The sequence below is a fragment of the Chiloscyllium plagiosum genome, unplaced genomic scaffold (genome assembly GCF_037043375.1).
Source record: "Chiloscyllium plagiosum isolate Xiang-an unplaced genomic scaffold, Cpla_swu_hap1 HiC_scaffold_18, whole genome shotgun sequence".
Lineage (NCBI taxonomy): Eukaryota > Metazoa > Chordata > Chondrichthyes > Orectolobiformes > Hemiscylliidae > Chiloscyllium > Chiloscyllium plagiosum.
In genome coordinates this window covers 36,047,270-36,067,309 of record NW_028270156.1, presented here as the reverse complement: position 1 = coordinate 36,067,309, position 20,040 = coordinate 36,047,270, and the positions used below count along the sequence as shown (strand labels likewise).

The 20,040-nt window shown below is 40.8% G+C and overlaps 1 protein-coding gene across 3 annotated transcripts in view; it reads left to right on the top strand.

The window, feature by feature from the left end:
* nucb2a (nucleobindin 2a) overlaps positions 1–20,040 on the top strand; it is a 77,282-nt gene that overhangs the window by 36,751 nt on the left and 20,491 nt on the right. For 2 of the 3 annotated variants that reach the window (XM_087996493.1, XM_087996494.1), the window contains exons 3-8: positions 3,187–3,294; positions 5,221–5,347; positions 10,459–10,562; positions 13,241–13,426; positions 15,010–15,100; positions 16,007–16,065. In XM_087996493.1, the coding sequence (XP_087852619.1) occupies positions 3,187–3,294; positions 5,221–5,347; positions 10,459–10,562; positions 13,241–13,426; positions 15,010–15,100; positions 16,007–16,065 (675 nt within the window). Of the gene's footprint in view, positions 1–3,186; positions 3,295–5,220; positions 5,354–10,458; positions 10,563–13,240; positions 13,427–15,009; positions 15,101–16,006; positions 16,066–20,040 lie in introns of all 3 variants that reach the window. The other variant, XM_087996492.1, reaches the window with a different exon arrangement.

Genomic DNA, 20,040 nt, shown 5'->3' with positions numbered 1-20,040 from the left:
TACAGCACAGAACAGGCCCTTAGGCCCACCATGTTGTGCCAAGACTTAATCCTAATGTAAAATTTGTAACTTAACCTATGCACCCCTCAACTCACTGCTATCCATGTGCATGTCCAGCAGTTGCTTAAAAGTCCCCAATGATTTTGCTTCCACCACCTCTGCTGGCCATGCATTCACAACTCTCTGCATAAAGAACCTATCTCTGATGTCTCCTTTATACACTTCTCCTAATATCTTCAAACTATGACTTCTCGTACCAGTCAATACTGCCCTGGGGAAAAGTCTCTGGCTATTGACTCTCTCTATTCCTCTCATTTATTTTGTACACCTCGATCAGATCTCCTCTCTTCCTCCTCTCCAGAGAGAAAAGTCCGAGCTTATTCAACCTTTCTTCATAAGGCAAGCCCTCCAGTCCAGGCAACATCCTGGTAAACCTTCTTTGCACCGTTTCCAAAGCATCTGTATCTTTCCTATAGTAGGGCGACCAGACCTGGACACAATATTCCAAATGTGGTTTCACCAGGGACTTGTAGAGCTGCAGCAAAACCTCATGGCTCTAAAACTCAAAACCCCTGTTAATGAAAGCCAAAACACCATATGCTTTCTTAACAACTCTATCCACTTGGGTGGCAACTTTGAGGGATCTATGTACTTGCACACCCAGATCCCTCTGTTCCCTCTGTATCTTATTACAATTGCAGCCACAGAGGCAAATGATGAGCATTTCAGTTCTCCTACCAGCTAAATGTTTGAGAAAGTATAGTGTTTGTGGAGTTGAGAAACAAACCCCTTTATTGTACCTTATTCAATGACATTCAGTCCACTTAATTATAAGGTTCTGGGGAATGTTGCCAAACAAGGAGACCTTGGAGTGCAGGTTTATAGTTCATTGCAAATGAGGTCGGAGGTAGACAGGGTAGTGAATAAAGCATTTGCTTTGCTTGCCTTTATGGTCAGTGCACTGAGTATAGGAATTGGAAGGCTATGTTGCGGATGTGCAGGACATTGATTAGGCCACGTTTGGAATATTGTATTCAATCTGGTCACCTTTTTGTAGGAAAGATGTTATGAAACTTGAAAACGTTCAGAAGAGTTTTGCAAGGATGTTGTCAGGGTTGGAGGATTTGAGCAGGCAGGGAAACAGTTAAGTATTGAGTTTTGTGAAACAAGAGGTTCAGCTGAGCATGACTCAGATCAGATAAGAACTTACAGTTAACAATGGGGTGCTGGAGGCAAGGGTAGTGAGTTAACGAGGTGGAAAAGCATTCACTATATAGAGCCATTTAACAATATTGGAAGTATTCAGTATGTAAGGTCAGCTAGCAAGGGAAAAAGTATCCATTGTATCAATCCAGTTAACAAGGTTAAGAACATTCATTGTATAACAGTAAAGGGCTTGGTCTCTGCTATTGACACTCGCTGATTGTAACGGTCACCCAATCATTATGTATGGTGCCTTATCTGGATGCCCTTCCCTGTAAAATGACTCTCTAGTTCGCTGAGAAACGGCTGTTCCAGAGAAGACTGTGAACTCATGTCTCCATGCACGTGGGCGATCGTTTTCTCTCCCTCCAGGGCCCAGAATAAAGATGAAGGAGGTAAAACTATACTGTGTCTCTGAGTGTTTTGATTCGACTGAAGGGGTGAAATGGGATGATATCAGCATCTCACTTGTCAAGGGCCCAAGGAATATACAGCTTTGGTCACTGAAGAACACGGTGATGACAAGGATTTGTTGGGGTGAAAAAGGGAACCTTTTTCCCTTTGCTTCAGTAATGATCAAAAATGACTTTGTTTGTTTCCATTTGATTCCTTTTGACCCACTTTCACTTTCTAAGGAAAGTGATTTTTCTATAAATTGAAGGATCTGATCTTGCTCTTATTTTTCCTAGAATGCTACACAGGTATTACTGAAAATTATCTGTTTTTCAATGAAGAAAAATTATGTAACGGTCAGAGATAATGACAGTGCTAGGGAACGGGCCATTTCCTTTGCACCATTCCTCCTCTGCTGAAAGGGCCACTTCAACTTCTTTCACTTGGAGATACCTTGATATCTTTATTGGTAAAGCTTTACCCATGCATGAAGTGGCCAGATGGAAACAACTGATATTTTCTGGTTCTGTACATTTCCTATGAATTGGGATCAATTTGTGATCTGTGTTGAGTTGACTGTTCAATTTCAGCCCACTTTTGAACCTTTATCACTGAGTCCTAAATGAATGTGTTATGCCATTCATTGTTATAAGTAGCAATGAATGCTACTTATTGCATTCTTAAGACAAATAGTATTGGTCAGCCTTTCTCAAAATTTCAAAACAAAAAATATTAGTTTGTGTTTGTTGTAAAGCCAAATGTGGATTATAATCATATAGTACCATGCAAAGAAATTAGTGCAATTGTGAATTATATAATTAAACCTAGAACCCTGTGCTTTTTTCATATTATTCCATCCGAGTATAACTGTGTTTGTTGTGAACCTTGTTTATTCACTCTTGTTGATACCCTTTAGGAAATTTCACACAAATTTAACTTTGTATGCATTGATGTAAATTCTTCGGTGTATTAGTGATAACTCATCTTAAATTGTTCTAATAACCATTTTAACCTATAATCATCAGACTTTACTCAGTCCTACATTGTTCAAATGCTTGGTTGGACAAAGTCTATATGTGTACTCCTGGTTGCTTTTTGACCGTTTAAACATGAACACTTCATAAGCCCATTTACTTTCTAGAGACAATATTGACAGGAGAACAAATAATAAATTATAATTTTTGATGCAATGGTTTTGCGTATCCTACAATTTTGTTTGGAGCATGGTCACTGCAGGCCTTCACTTTGGAACTTTCTGCCTAAACCACTTTATCTTATCAGTTCTCTTTGCTACCCATAGCATCCTGAAAATTTGTCTTTCTGGTCGTATCCTCAGTAACATCACCTCGCTAATTCTTCTGATACTTAATTTGGCCAGCGTGAGGCACTTTGTTTTAAAAGAGCCGAAGTTATGACTATTTGGCTGTCTCATTGTTGCACAGGTTATGTTCTATAAAAATCCATCTCTTGACATAATTGGAACAGTGGGCTGTGCACTCCCTAACTGATGGAACTCCATTTACTTTACCAGAGTTCTAATAACATGATTTTTTTTTGTACCCCCCCCCCCCCCCATCCAATTTCCCACAGGACACTGGGTTGTATTATGATCGCTACCTCCGTGAAGTAATTGATGTATTGGAAACAGACAGACATTTTCGGGACAAACTTCAGACAGCAAATATAGATGAAATAAAGGTATGCTACCTGTTAAGAATTATTGTTAATAGAGAGGCTGCTGAAATAAAAACGGAAAATATCTGATACAACTTTTCAGAACTTGAGTTCAGAACACATTGGGCTCATCATATTAACTCTACTCTGCCCACAGATGCTGTCAGATCTGAGTTTGTTCAGTATTTTCTGTCATTATTGCAATTTCCAGCACCCATAGTAGTTTTGCTTTCATTAGACAGTCTGCTGAAATTGCTTCTTTCTTGCTCTATTCTGTCACCTCTGAAGTCCTTCAAGATATAAATATTTTTAATCGACCTGTCAGAGATGTTATGACACTCCACTAAGGCACCTCTGAACTTGAAACTTTTGGCCCAGAGTTAGGGGCACTACTGCTATGCCACAAGAGCATACCCACTTGGTCCCCAGTGCTGTTTCTTAATTGCATGCTGCACCTTTGCAGCATTATTAGAAAAACAATTTCTGTTCTTCATGATATCCAGCTCTATCTTGACATCTTCATATCTGATTTGTTGAGCTACTTATCCAATGAACAGAAAAGTCTTCGAATTAATTACTGGGACTACCAAAGCCTTGTCTTCACCTCCTGCCACAATCTTTGTTTCGTGTACACTAATTCTATTCTGATTTCTAACCACTGGCAGAAGCTGACTAGATTATTTGTTTGTTTGTTTGCATCTTGGCATCCTATTTGATCTACATTAACCATCCATATCCTCTCCATAACCCAGACTACTCCTTTCACCTCTGTAACACCACCCAATAATACATCCACCTCACCCATGCCTTTGTTACTTACAGAACTACTAATTCCAGTGGTGTCCTGCGGAGACACTCGATTTCTAAACTTCAAAGATCCCAAAATTCCTTCACCCATATTCTAACTCGCACAAAGCCCTGTTCACCCGTTGAATGTTTGCTCATTGGTCCAACAATGATTCAAATTTAAAATTCTTGTATTCCTGGCCTTACTCCACACTATCCCTGTCATCTCTTGCCAAACCTAGAACTGTCTGAGAACCCTGCATTCATGATTTTCACATACCGCCATTGTCTGTTATTAGTTTAGCTACTAAGCATTAATTATTCTCTGGCTTTCTCTTCCTAAACTTGTGTAAATCGCTGCATCTCTCCTTAAGTCTCAGTGTCCATTTAGCCACCTCTCATTTTACTTTTTGTGAAACTGTGTCAAATCTTGTTTCCTTATGCTCTTGTGAAACCCTGTCAAATTTATGCTACTTATACCAATTAAAGCTGAGATTCTGAACAATGACTCATTTACAATCTCTTTGCAACTGTGAATGTGCAGTGTTGCATATTTGTTTGTGCTGCAGCTATACTTCAGACTTCTATTTCAACATTTTGGAGCTGTTTCCAACCATGTAAATTCATAAAATAAAAATTCATAAAATATATTTAGATACAAATTTCCATTGTCATTTTTTCTTTATTTATAGGTGTAAGATTATTAAACACAGCAAATCTGAGACTAAACATATAAGAAAGAGCTTTATTTGTGCTGTCCTTCTGAGATGATGGATTGTCTGTAAACTGAAAGCTTGTCCCACTCTGTTTAATGGGTGTGGGGTGGGGGCTACTTTGTTTTTATACCCTGAAGTGATATCACAGAAGCACTTGTTTCTCCTGCAAGTTAGCTAAGTCTGAGTAGTTGAGTGTGGAATGAGTTGTGGGATCATTGGTTAAAAGTTTATTTGCTTTCAACCACAAACAGACCATTGGATGATGTGATGATTGTTCTGGTGGTAATGGTTACTGGTGGGCCATGTTGTTAAAGATTATGGTTTTCTGCAGGAAGTTTTGGCGAGAGAAACTGAACTTCATCGGTGAAAATTTTGTGATCACTGTGATATTTAATTAATCCTTTAGATGATTCTGTGAATATTTCTCTTTCTATTTTCTTTAATGAAGAGTGGAAAACTCGCTAAAGAACTAAACTTAGTGAGTCATCTTGTGAGAACCAAATTAGATGAATTGAAACGACAGGAGGTGTCCCGGTTACGAATGCTTATTAAAGCTAAAATAGATGCACAACAAGGTAAAGGTACTGTACATAAACAGTTTGTTGCTGCCTCTTCTACTATTTGTTTTGTTAATGAAGGCTGTTCAGATTAGAATATAAAATCTTAGTTCATACCGCAACTGGATGTGTTGCAAAGTGTATTTTCTAATCAGATTTTGTCACATTTATAGATATCTGTAGCACAGAAAAACACCGCTTCATCTCATCAAGTCTGCACCCGTCAAAAACAATCACCTAAAATTATTCAAAACACATTTTCCAGCACTTAGCCCGTAGCCATCATGCCTTGGCATTGCAAATGTCCATCTGAATGCTTCTTAAATGTTATGAGGGTCATGTGCTCCCTAATCAGGTTTTGTATCAATTCTAGTTCAATATGTAAAAATCTAAATCGGAGCCCAAATATAGAGCCATAGAGTCATAGAGATGTACAGCATGGAAACAGACCCTTCGGTCCAACCCATCCAACCCGTCCATGCCGACCAGTTATCCCAACCCAATTTAGTCCCACCTGCCAGCACCCGGCCCATATCCCTCCAAACCCTTCCTATTCATATACCCATCCAAATGCCTTTTAAATGCTGCAATTATAGCAGCCTCCACCACGTCCTCTGGCAGCTCATTCCATACATGTATCACCCTCTGCATGAAAAAGTTGCCCCTTAGGTCTCTTTTATATCTTTCCCCGCTCACCCTAAACATATGCCCTCTAGTTCTGGACTCCCCGACCCCAGGAAAAAGACTTTGTCTATTTAACCTATCCATGCCCTTCATAATTTTGTAAACCACTATAAGGTCACTCCTCAGCCTCCACACTGCAGGGAAAACAGCCCCAGCCTGTTCAGCCTCTCCCTGTAGCTCAGATCCTCCAACCCTGGCAACATCCTTGTAAATCTTTTCTGAACCCTTTCAAGTTTCACAACATCTTTCCAATAGGAAGGAGACCAGAATTGCATGCAATATTCCAACAGTGGCCTAACCAATGTCCTGTACAGCCGCAACATGACCTTCCAACTCCTGTACTCAATACTCTCACCAATACAGGAAAGCTTACCAAATGCCTTCTTCACTATCCTATCTACCTGCGACTCCACTTTCAAGGAGCTGTGAACCTGCACTCCAAGGTCTCTTTGTTCAACAACACTCCCTAGGACCTTACCATTAAGTGTATGAGTCCTGCTAAGATTTGCTTTCCCAAAATTCAGCACCTCGCATTTATCTGAATTATACTCCATCTGCCACTTCTCAGCCCATTGGCCCATCTGGTCCTGATCCTGTTGTAATCTGAGGTCACCCACTTCGCTGTCCACTACACCTCCAATTTTGGTGTCATCTGCAAACTTACTAACTGTACCTCTTATGCTCGCATCCAAATCATTTATGTAAATGACAAAAAGTAGAGGACCCAGCACTGACCCACTCCATTGGTCACAGGCCTCCAGTCTGAAAAACAACCCTCTGTCTTCTACCTTTGAGCCAGTTCTGTATCCCAATGGCTAGTTCTCCCTGTGTTCCATGAGATCTAACCTTGCTAATCAGTCTCCCATGGGGAATCTTGTAGAACGCCTTACAGAAGTCCATATAGATCACATCTACTGCTCTGTCCTCATCAATCTTCTTTGTTACTTCTTCAAAAAACTCAAACAAGTTTGTGAGACATGATTTCCCATGCACAAAGCCATGTTGACTATCCCTAATCAGTCCTTGCCTTTCCAAATACATGCACATCCTGTCCCTCAGGATTCCCTCCAACAACTTGCCTACCTCCGAGGTCAGGCTCATCGGTCTATAGTTCCCTGGCTGTCTTTAACGCCCTTCTTAAACAGTGGCACCACATTTGCCAACCTCCAGTCTTCCAGCACCTCACCTGTGACTATCGATGATATAAATATCTCAGCAAGAGGCCCAGCAATCACTTCTCTAGCTTCCCACAGAGTTCTCAGGTACACCTGATCAGGTCCTGGGGGTTTATCCACCGTTAACCGTTTCAAGACATCCAGCACTTCCTCCTCCTTTTATAATCTGGACATTTTGCAAGATGTGACCATCTATTTCTCTACAGTCTATATCTTCCATATCCTTTTCCACAGTAAATACTGATGCAAAATATTCATTTAGTATCTCCCCCATTTTCTGTGGCTCCACACAAAGGCTGCCTTGCTGATCTTTGAGGGGCCCTATTCTCTCCTGAGTTACCCTTTTATCCTTAATGTATTTGTAAAAACTCTTTGGATTGTCCTTAATTCTGTTTGCCAAAGCTATCTCATGTCCCCGTTTTTCCCTCCTGATTTCCCTCTTAAGTATACTCCTCCTTTCTTTATACTCTTCTCAGGATTCACTCGATCTATCCTGGCTATACCTGACATATGCTCCTTCTTTGTCTTAACCAAACTCTCAATTTCTTTCATCATCCAGCATTCCCTATACCTACCAGCCTTCCCTTTCACCCTGACAGGAATATACTTTCTCTGGATTCTTGTTATCTCATTTCTGAAGGCTTCCCATTTTCCAGCCGTCCCTTTACCTGCGAATATCTGCCTCCAATCAGCTTTCAAAAGTTCTTGCCTAATACCGTCAAAACTGGCCTTTCTCCAATTCAGAACTTCAACTTTTAGATCTGGTCTATCGTTTTCCATCACTACTTTAAAACGAATAGAATTATGGTCGCTGGCCTCAAAGTGCTCCCCTACTGACACCTCAGTCACCTGCCCTGCCTTATTTCCCAAGAGTAGGTCAAGTTTTGCACCTTCTCTAGTAGGTACATCCACATACTGAATCAGAAAATTGTCTTGTACGCACTTAAGAAATTCCGCTCCATCTAAACCTTTAACACTATGGCAGTCCCAGTCAGTGTTTGGAAAGTTAAAATCCCCTACCATAAGTACCCTATTATTCTTACAGACCACTGAGATCTCCTTACAAGTTTGTTTCTCAATTTCCCTCTGTCTATTGGGGTGGTCTATAATACAATCCCAATAATGTGATCATCCCTTTCTTATTTCTCAGTTCCACCCAAATAACTTCCCTGGATGTATTTCTGGGGATATCTTACCTCAGCACAGCTGTAATGCTATCCCTTATCAAAAATGCCACTCCCCCTCCTCTCTTGCCTCCCTTTCTATCTTTCCTGTAGCATTTGTATCCTGGAACATTAAGCTGCCAGTCCTCCCCATCTCTGTGCCATGTTTCCGTAATTGCTATGATATGCCAGTCCCATGTTGCTAACCATGCCCTGAGTTCATCTGCCTTCCCTGTTAGGCCCCTTGCATTGAAATAAATGCAGTTTAATTTATTAGTCCTACCTTGTACCTGCCTGCTCTGACTGTTTGACTCACTTCTCACTTCTGTTCTCAGCTGTACCCGTCTCCGATCGATCTCTTTCCTCACTATCTCCCTGTTTTCCCCCCCCCCACCCCCACCTTACCAGTTTAAATCCTCCCAAGCAGTTCTAGCAAATTTCCCTGCCAGTATATTAGTCCCCTTCCAATTTAGGTGCAATCCATCCATCCTTGTAAAGGTCACTTCTACCCAAAAGAGATTCCAATGATCCAAAAATGTGAATCCTTTTCCCATACACCAGCTCCTCAGCCATGCATTCATCTGCTCTATCCTCCTATTCCTGCTCTCACTAGCTGGTAGCACTGGGAGTAATCCAGATATTACTCCCCTTGAGGACCTCCTTTTTAAATTTCTGCCTAACTCTCTGTAATCTCCCTTCAGAATCTCAATCTTTTCCCTTCCCTATATCGTTGGTTCCAATGTGGACAATGACCTCCTGCTGGCCTCTCTCCCCTGTGAGAACATTTTGCACCCTCTCGGAGACATCCTTGATCCTGGCACCAGGGGATCAACACACCATTCTGCTTTTGCTCTGCTGGCCACAGAAACGTCTGCCTGTACCTCTGACTACACAATCCCCTAACACAATTGCTCTCTTGGAAGCTGACATACCCCTTGTTGCATTAGAGCCAGTCTCAATACCAGAAACTTGGCTGTTCGTGCTACATTCCCCTGAGAATCCATCACCCCCTACATTTTCCAAAACAGCATATCTGTTTGAAATTGGTATATCCACAAAAGACTCCTGCACTAGTTGCCTACCTCTCTTACCCTTCCTGGAGTTAACCCATCTATGTGACTGTATCTGTATCTGAGACTTTCCCCCCTTCCTATAAATGCCATCCATCACATACTGTTGCTGTTGCAAATTCCTCATCGCTTCTATCTGTCTCTCCATCTGATCCACTCGATCTGATAAGATTCGCATCCAACAGCATTTATGGCAGATATAATCCGCAGTAACCCTTAAACTCTCTTTAAACTCCCACATCTGACAAGAAGTACATATCACTGCAAAGGCTATTTTGTCTCCTTCACAATTTACAGATCCAGAAAATAACACCGTCTTATTCCTCTACAAACACTGCCCCAGGTTAAATTAATAGCTATGGCTTATATTTTAAGTTTAATCAAGAGACTTATCTCCAAAAAACATATAAATATAGTTGCAATATAATTTTTTTATTATGTCTGACCATGTCTATGACACATGTAATATCTCTACGTGTAGAGAAATATTTTTGTTTTTCTCTGGTGAGATATAGAACCTTTATTTTCATCATGACTCTACAAATCTTTAAGGAAAGCTAAGTGAAGCTCTTTATGACCTGCAATGACTCAGACTTGAATATATACACTGTTAAGCCATCCTTGTTTCACTGGGGATTCCGAGTTTTAATAAAGGTTAAAGTGAGTAAGTGATCAATATGTGCTTGGTATGCCAAAGGATGGATTCAGGCAATTAATAATGAATATTACTAGCCAGAGGACAGAGATCTCAGATCTTAAATCAACTTATTGTTAGCTGACCCAATTAGAAAAGAACTTGCTGCATGAATGGAAATGCTTTTTGAATTCAGAATGTACCCCTCTTGCAGATGGTTTCTTGTGCTATTATCTGTGGTTCAAATGGCCTGATACCTCTGGGTGCAGTTGAATCTTGGTTTTAGTTGTGTGTTCAATTGTAGGTTTTTTACTTCCATTGGAAATATCGCTATCAGCTACAAAAAATAAAATGTTAGTTGTCTGCATAGCAAACTAACATCTTCACCTTTTTAACCTCTCAGATGCAGGAATAGACCATCATGCTTTGTTGAAACAATTTGAGCACCTCAATCACCAAAACCCGCATAGCTTTGAGCCAGAAGATTTGGAATTATTGATTAAAACTGTAAGTAGTCGTTTAAATATTGTGCAATCTGTCACAAATGTGATGGGAGGAATGCACTGATGATCAAGCTACATTGCTCCTCCAATCACACCATAGGAATGTAAGAACAGGATAGGCCATTCTGCCCCTCATGCCTGTTCCATCACTGATGTAAAGGTTCTGTTTGCTGAAACCGACACGTTGATGTTGATTGCCAACTTTGTGTGTGCACTGCCAATTATTGCTGGTTGTACATGCGCACAATATTAGGCTGATTATTTCAAAATTAAAATAAAAGATCTAGTTTGCTTAAAAGTTATGCAGTTTACTGTTTCATGAAAGTTTTATCTTGTTTTGCAAATACCTCTATATTTGAGAGGTTTGCTGCTAATGAACGTATTCGTTGGTGTCAGCAAGCGCAGCCTACCACATATGTTAATCCAATCATCAAACTGGCTAATTGCTTTTTTGTATCATTATTCAAAATAGAAAACCTTTACCGGGCTGGATTAATAAATTGAAAATAATCTCTTAATTACAAACAAATGAGTGGCCAAAACTGCTTAACGTCAAGCTATAATTTAGATTTAACACTGTAACTTCTTAATCCCAAATGAAGACAACACAAAAGGACAAAGATCTGTGTAGGGATGACCTGCCTTTTATTAAAAAAGGCAAAAGGGAGGGAGGGAGGGATAAAAAGCCTTGTGGACCAAGGGTCTGAGAACAATGGCTAGGATGTGATGAATTTGCATGGTTCACTGGGTTTCTGTTGACAAAATCAAATTATTGATAGCCCTAGACTGACTGGAGAGCTTCAGGACTGTAATTAGCCTGGGTCCAAGATTTTGGAAAATGGTTGCCACCAGTTTCTTTTCAGCCTTTACAATGTAGTCGGAAGTACTGGCATTTGGAAACTGAGATTTCCAAAATCTTCTATTGAGAGGAAAAAGATTTGCAGCTTCTTTGGTTTATTCCTTAGTGATTCAGGGAGAAAGTGAGGACTGCATTTTCTGGAGATCAGAGCTGAAAATGTGTTGCTGGAAAAGCACAGCAGGTTAGGCAGCATCCAAAGAGCAGGTGAATCGATGTTTCGGGCATAAGCCCTTCTTAAGGAATGAGGAGAGAGTTGCAAGCAGGCTAAAATAAAAGGTAGGGAGGAGGGACTTGGGGGAAGGGGCATTGGAAATGCGATAGGTGGAAGGAGGTTAAGGTGAGGCTGATAGGCCGAGTGGGGGTGGGGGCGGAGAGGTCAGGAAGAAGATTGCAGGTTAGGAAGATGGCGCTGAGTTCGAGGGTTGGGTCTGAGACAAGATGGGGGGGAGGGGAAATGAGGAAACTGGAGAAATCTGAGTTCATCCCTTGTGGTTGGAGGGTTCCTAGGCGGAAGATGAGGCGCTCTTCCTCCAGCCATCGTGTTGCTATGGTCTGGCGATGGAGGAGTCCAAGGACCTGCATGTCCTTGGTGGAGTGGGAGGTGGAGTTGAAGTGTTGAGCCACGGGGTGGTTGGGTTGGTTGGTCCGGGTGTCCCAGAGGTGTTCTCTGAAACGTTCCGCAAGTAGGCAGCCTGTCTCCCCAATATAGAGGGGGCCACATCGGCTGCAGTAAATGATGTGTATGGAGGTGCAGGTGAATTTGTGGCAGATATCCGCCACAAATTCACCTGCACCTCCACACACATCGTTTACTGCACCCGATGTAGCCTCCTCTATATTGGGGAGACAGGCTGCCTATTTGCGGAACGTTTCAGAGAACACTTCTGGGACACCCGGATCAACCAACCCAACCACCCCGTGGCTCAACACTTCAACTCCCCCTCCCACTCCACCAAGGACATGCAGGTCCTTGGACTCCTCCATCGCCAGACCATAGCAACACGATGGCTGGAGGAAGAGCGCCTCATCTTCCGCCCAGGAACCCTCCAACCACAAGGGATGAACTCAGATTTCTCCAGTTTCCTAATTTCCCCTCCCCCGACCTTGTCTCAGTCCCAACCCTCGAACTCAGCACCATCTTCCTAACCTGCAATCTTCTTCCTGACCTCTCTGCCCCCACCCCCATACTGGCCTATCACCCTCACCTTAACCTCTTTCCACCTATCGCATTTCCAACGCCCCTCCTCCCTACCTTTTATCTTAGCCTGCTTGGCACACTCGCCTCATTCCTGAAGAAGGGCTCATGCCTGAAACGTTGATTCTCCTGCTCCTTGGATGCTGCCTGACCTGCTGTGCTTTTCCAGCAACACATTTTCAGCTCCTTAGTGATTCATCCTGTAAACAGAAAACAAAGCCTCGAAAGTGCTCCTAAGCAATCCATAGTAAGGAGCTCTGCATCTTTACAAAATCAGATTTTCCAATAACTAAGCACTGAAAAACCCATCTCTAGTGACCTTGTCATATCTGTAAACAGCAGTTGGCTTGCAGCTCTCAATATTGTACTGATTTAATTTCTTGATAAAACCATATGGCTTTAAACAATTTTCATTCCTGAAAATGCCCATCTTCCAATTTTCTTCCAATAAATGTATGACTGTATCTATAAAGCATTCATTGATTTATTATTTATTGTATATCATCTGGTTGCAGTCCGGAAAGCACAACATTTCTATTTCCACTCTCATTCCAGGTGTCACCAAGAATTATGGGACTAAATGCTCAGTGCAGTATTATTGTTTTATTTTTGTTTTTAATACATATAGGCAACCAGTGATCTGGAAAACTATGATAAAGAACGGCATGAAGAATTTAAGCAGTATGAGATGCTGAAGGAACATGAGAGGAGGGAGTATTTGAAAACATTAGATGAAGAAAAGAGGAAAGAGGAGGAGGCTCGGTTTGATGAGATGAAAAGGAAACACCAGGATCACCCAAAAATTAATCATCCAGTAAGAGAAGCCACACAGTAAATTAGAAAGGAAAGTAGATTGCCATGGAGATTTGTGTAACTTTGCTTAAATTTAATTTGAGCAAGTTCAATCAAAACTAGATGAACGCCCAATGCCTGTTCCTTAGAATAAGCAACTGTGTGTGACAATAATTTTGTTATTGATTAGATTCTCCTTCAGACCTGTGTGCCCATTACTCAAATTTTTCATTAATATCCCAGGGTGTCAATCTGATTTATCAGACTACATAGAAAAGATGTAAACGTGAAGATGTCACATGATTAACACACATTTTCACAATTCAACTGGAGGAGAGCCAAACTGGGCAAAGTAAGAGTCAAGCTGAAATGAAACAAGTAATGATTGTGGAACTAGTTTTAGAAACTCTGATTGTAATGTCAAACTTCTGATTAGTCAGTTGGTTAAAATGAAACCAGAGCTTATCTTTACAAGTTTAGATATTTAGAGTGAAACATTACAAGTTTTTTGACTCTTATACCACTGAGTGTAGGTCCCTCTTTATGTATGCTCAAGTACTGATCCGGCCAATACCTTCCACCTGCATACTGTTAAACTCACTTCATACATAGTTAGCATCTAAGTGGGAGGGATTCTAAGATAAGGAATTCCATAATTCTTGTGAAGATGAAGGATTAGAGTAGGGGCAATGCAAGGAGTTTCAAATTCACTAAACATCCTTAAAAAGAATAGTAATATAATGTGTGAAATAATGGAGGGTTTAAGAATAATTATTCCATGAAAGTAACACTTCTCTAATACAGTAATTCACTTATTTTAATTACATGCCAAATTCTATCAATACTTCCATTCTGATAGAAACATAGGTCAAGTGGGCGGTTCGACTCAGTTTGATAAAGTTCTTAAACTGAGTTTACAATATGTTTAAAATAAAGACAACTTTCATTGTTTCCAACTTTAAGGCCTTGAGAAAGAGGAGTTAAAGTGCTACACAAATTCAATTATGAATGCGATATTGACATGGAGGATTCAATTGCTTCACTGCCAGACCCCTCCCAGTTTGTACTTCTCACATGTTAATGATTTAGTTAAAAATTACACAACACCAGATTATAGTCCAACAGGTTTAATTGGAAGCACACTAGCTTTCGGAGCACTGCTCCTTCATCAGGTGGTTGTGGAGGACACAATTGTAAGGCACAGAATTTATAGCAAAAGTTTACAGTGTTGTAACTGAAATTATACATTGAAAAATACCTTGATTGTCTGTTGAGTCTTTCACAACCACCTGATGAAGGAGCAGTGCTCTGACAGCTAGTGTGCTTCCAATTAAACCTGTTGGACTATAACCTGGTGTTGTGTAATTTTTAATTTTGTACACCCCAGTCCAACTCCGGCATCTCCTAATTGTTAGTGATTTAGTTTGTCCTCTCTTTGAAATTATATTTTTAAGTTAAATCCTTCCACTTCTTTTTCAAATAGACTTCATCTGTGATCCGAATTTGGTGATCATTTGACAAATAGCTGGAACTTGTCCCTCCACGGGTGGCTATAACTCCAACACAGAAGAGCTTTTGCCAACTGTTCAATTTATTCTTTTTCAGGGAAGCAAAGATCAGTTGAAAGAAGTCTGGGAGGAAACAGATGGCCTTGATCCTGAAGATTTTGATACCAAGACCTTCTTCAAGCTGCATGGTAAGGTTGCGACTAATCAATTTTCAGCTTCTTATATCTGGGCCGGATAACACTTAAAAAGAACAAAGCAATTGAGATGGTGACTGGACCTTTCTTAGGATAGTTGTGGTCCACATGATGGGCTAGAAAGCCTTCTTAGCCATTTGACTACATTTTGACCACAGCTAATGAGCTGGTGTTAAGGTGCCCATTTCTGTTACGGTGGAGAAACCAACTCTAATTGATGAGCAGGAAGTGTTTCAGTCCCAGAGGCACACATTGTTTTGTGACCGTTGTGGTTGGAGAGGAGCTGTTGGAGTGCCTGATCAGGAGACCATAACCCCCTCATCCAGTGACCATCCAGGGGGAATACTCGTGTACACCAGTTGGTCTCTCAAAATGCCACAGCTATAAGTCTTCAATGGCCAATTAAGTGATTCGGCTGGTCTCTGGACTGTGCTGCACATTCTCCTATACTGACAAGTGGAGGAGAGAGGAATAGGTGATTTGAAGAAACTTAAACAGATAATTAGTAGCATCCAGGGAAGTAAGTGAAGGACCATTAGTCAGTCAGTCAAAGGTATAGGTAAATTTATTGAAGGTGATTGGAATTGGATCTTGCTCTAGGATAGAGAAAGGAGCTAGCTGTTTGTTGGGTCTGTGGTAAATGGTTAAGATCTTTTCTATTCTTAAAATTTAGCATAGTGTAGAATTTGATGATAATGTAAATAAATAAAAGGCAACTTAGGTATGTGAATAGTAAAATTAAATATCCACAGTAATTTCTGGCATTTTAAGGGAAATGTTAAGTTGGCGGTAATGGTCTAATTTCAAATCCAAGAACCAATTATAGAAGTTGAAACAGTAGTTTTAGGTTTGTATTTGTACTTTATGAAATATTAACTGAGAGAATATTTTTCTCCTTAGATACTAATGGTGATGGTTTTTTGGATGAGCAGGAGATGGAAGCATTATTTACTAAAGAGGTATTAACTAATATTTTATAGTTCATTTGGAGAACATTTTGACAGTAGAAGATGCACAATTAGATTAAATTTGCAGTCTCCAGTCTCATTGTAAAATTCATGCATGATCAATGATCAAATTCAGAGCTAAAGTGGTGGTCTGTATGCTTGGAGCCACCAGTGCTGATGAAAAGCTCCTTTACACATTCTAAGTAAAGACATGACCATCATCATTTCATTGACTTTCCATTCTGTATATCTGATCTTGGGTTCTTTTTACTTTATTAGGGTGGCCAAACTTGTAGGTGCTTCTGTGAACTTTTTTTATTTTACTTTAAATATGTTTTATCTTCTATCGACAGGATAAAAGTCTTGATTCTCACCCGATGTCCTATCATCACTCGTCATGAATAATTGGGAGGTTTCGACCCCCCCCCCCAATAATGTTCTGATAAAATAACTATATATCTGCCAGATTTTGAATAATATTCATTTTAAATTTCTTACTTTGAGGCATTGCTTTCCTTAAAGAAGCTTATAGTTGGTACCCACACTGCGCTGGACTAATGCCTTCTAAATACTTTTTAACGAATGTTAATTTTTGGTTCATATGATGGAATTCAGAATGTCTTAAACAGGAGTACATAATGGAAAACTGAACTCAATTACATTTAGGGTTGCGAACTCTTATTTGACAAATAGTAATCCATGTGATTTTTGATTATGACTTTTGCCCATTTTTGTACATGTTGCTGCATTACTTTCATTGAGTACTTTCATATCACCAAGTTCCAAATTAAAAAAAAAAATTAATGAAAGAATGAAAAAAATGATAGAAATATTTAGTAAGTAATGCATAAGTTTGAACAACTTGGAATTTCTAAATGTGATTCCTGTTGTAACATTTTTTCATTTACTGATTGATTGCTTGTATTGGGGATGTTGCTGGTTGGGTGAGCATTTATTGCCCATCCCTGGTTGCCCTTGAGAGGGTGGTAATGAGGTGCCTTCCTTGAATGCCTGCAGTCCATTGGTGTAGGTAGATCTACAATGCTGTTATGGTGGCAGTTCTAGGATATTGACCATGGCGTTGAAGGAATGGTGATATATTTCTAAATCTGGACGGTGAGTGGCTTGGAGGGGAACGTGCAGGGTAGTGGTATTCTGAGGTACCTGCTGCTTTTATCCTTCTAGATGGTAGTGATTGTGGTTTAGAAAGTGTTGCCTAAGGTGTCTTGGTGAATTTCTGCAGGGCATGCTATAGACGGTAAACACTGCTGCTACTGTGCAGTTGTTGCTTTGTTTGCTTTGACCTAGATAGTGTTGAGCTTCATGAGTGTTGTTGGACTGCACCTTTTTCAGGTAAGTGGGGGAGTCACATGACTTGTGCCTTGTAAGATAATAGACAGACTTTGGGGAGTCAGGTGGTGAGTTACTCACTGCAGGACTCCTACCCTCTGACACTTTTTTTTTTTATCATTGCATTTGTGTGGCCAGTCCAGTTGAATATCTGATCACTGGTGATCACAAAGATGTTCATAGTGGGAGATTCAGTAATGATAATGTCATTGGATGTCCAGGGAGTATGGTTAGGTTCTCTTTTGTTGGAGATGGGCATAGCCTTGAAAATGTTACTTGCCACTTCTCAATTGGATATTGTCCAGGTCTTACTGCATTTGGACATTTTCAATGCCTAATGGTTTGTGAATGTTGCTGAGCAATTTGCAAAAAAACTCACTTCTGACTTTGTTATGGAGGCAAAATCATTCATGATGCAGCTGTGGGTAGTGGTGATCTCCAACAGCCACAACTGTTTTCCTTTGAGTTGGGTATGACTCCAAGCAGAGGAGAGTTTTTTTTTTCCCTGATTCCTATTGGCTCTAGTTTCATTAGGGCTCCTTGACATTCCACTCAGTCAAATTCAACCTTAATGTGAAGGGAATCATGCTCACCTCACCTCTGGAATTCAGCCATTCATCCATGTTGGAACCAATAGTACAATGAGGTCAGGGGTAGAATGGCCCTGGCATAACCCAGACTGAGCAAGATTGCATTGTTGATGATCCTTTCCATCACTTTAGTGATTGAGAGCAGACTGATGGGTCAGTAATTGGCCAGGCTCCGAACTTGTAATATACAGAAGTAACATTACTGGCAGGGCTATCATTTATTACTCATCCCTACTTAGAGTCATAGAGATGTACAGCATGGAAATAGACCCTTCGGTCCAACCCATCCATGCCGACCAGATATTCCAACCCAATCTAGTCCCACCTGCCAGCATCCGGCCCATATCCCTCCAAACCCTCCCAAATTCCTCTTTAAATGTTGCAATTGTACCAGCCTCCTCCACGTCCTCTGGCAGCTCATTCCATATACGTACTACCCTCTGCGTGAAAAGGTTGCCCCTTGGGTCTCTTTTATATCTTTTTCCTCTCACCCTAAACCTATGCCCTCTAGTTCTGGACTCCCCCATCCAAGGGAAAAGAATTTGTCTATTTTTCCTATCCATGCCCCTCATAATTTTGTAAACCTCTAAGGTCACTCCTCAGCCTCTGACGCTCCAGGGAAAAACAGCCTGTTCAGCATCTCCCTATAGCCCAAGTCCTCCAACCCTGGCAACATCCTTGTAAATCTTTTCTGAACTCTTTCAAGTTTCACAACATCTTTCCGAATTGCATGCAATATTCCAACAGTGGTCTAACTAATGTCCTGTAAAGCTGCAACATGACCTTCCAACTCCTGTACTCAATACTCTGACCAATAAAGGAAAACACACCAAATGCCTCCTTCACTATCCTATCTACCTGTGACTTCACTTTCAGGCAGCTATGAACCTGTACTCCAAGGTCTCTTTGTTCAGCGACACTCCCAAGGACCTTAGCATTAAGTGTGTAAGAATTGCTTTCCCAAAATGCAGGACCTTGCATTTATCTAAATTAAACTCTATCTGCCACTTCTCAGTCCATTGGCCCATCTGATCAAGATCCTGTTGTAATCTGAGGTAGCTTCTTTGCTGTCCACTACACCTCCAATTTTGGTGTCATCTGCAAACTTACTAACTATACCTCTTTTGTTTGCATCCAAATTATTTTTATAAATGATGAAAAGTGGAGGACCTAGCACCGATCCTTATGGCACTCCACTGGTCACCAGCCTCCAGTCTGAAAAACAACCCCCCATCACCACCCTCTGTCTTCTACCTTTGAGCCAGTTCTGTATCCAATTGGCTAGTTCTCCCTGTATTCCATGAGATCTAACCTTGCTGACCAGTCTACCATAGGGTACCTTGTCGAACGCCTTACTGAAGTCCATATAGACACCGGTCTATAGTTCCCTGGCTTGTCTTTACCGCCCTTCTTAAACAGTGACACCACATTTGCCAACCTCCAGTCTTCCGGCACCTCACCTGTGACTATCGATGATACAAATATCTCAGCAAGAGGCCCAGCAATCACTTCTCTAGCTTCCCACAGAGTTCTCAGGTATACCTGATCAGATCCTGGGGATTTATCCACCTTTGTGCGTTTCCTGACATCCAGCACTTCCTCCTCTGTAATGTGGACATTTTTCAAGATGTCACCATCTATTTCCCTACATTCTATATCTTCCATATCCTTTTTCACAGTAAATATGGATGCAAAATACTTGTTTAGTATCTTCCCCCCCCCCCCCGCCATTTTATGTGGTTTCACACAAAGGCCACCTTGCTCATGTTTGAGAGGCACCATTCTCTCCCTAGTTACCATTTTGTCCTTTATGTATTTGTAAAAACTCTTTTTGGATTCCCCTTAATTCTATTTGCCAAAGCTATCTAGTGTCCTCTTTTTGCCCTCCTGATTTCCGTCATAATTATACTCCTACTGCCTTTATATTCTTCTAAGGATTCACTCGATCTATCCTGTCTATACCTGACATATGCTTCCTTCTTTTCCTGAACCAAATCCTCAGTTTCTTTAGTCATCCAGCATTCCCTATGCCTCTCCTTTCACCCTA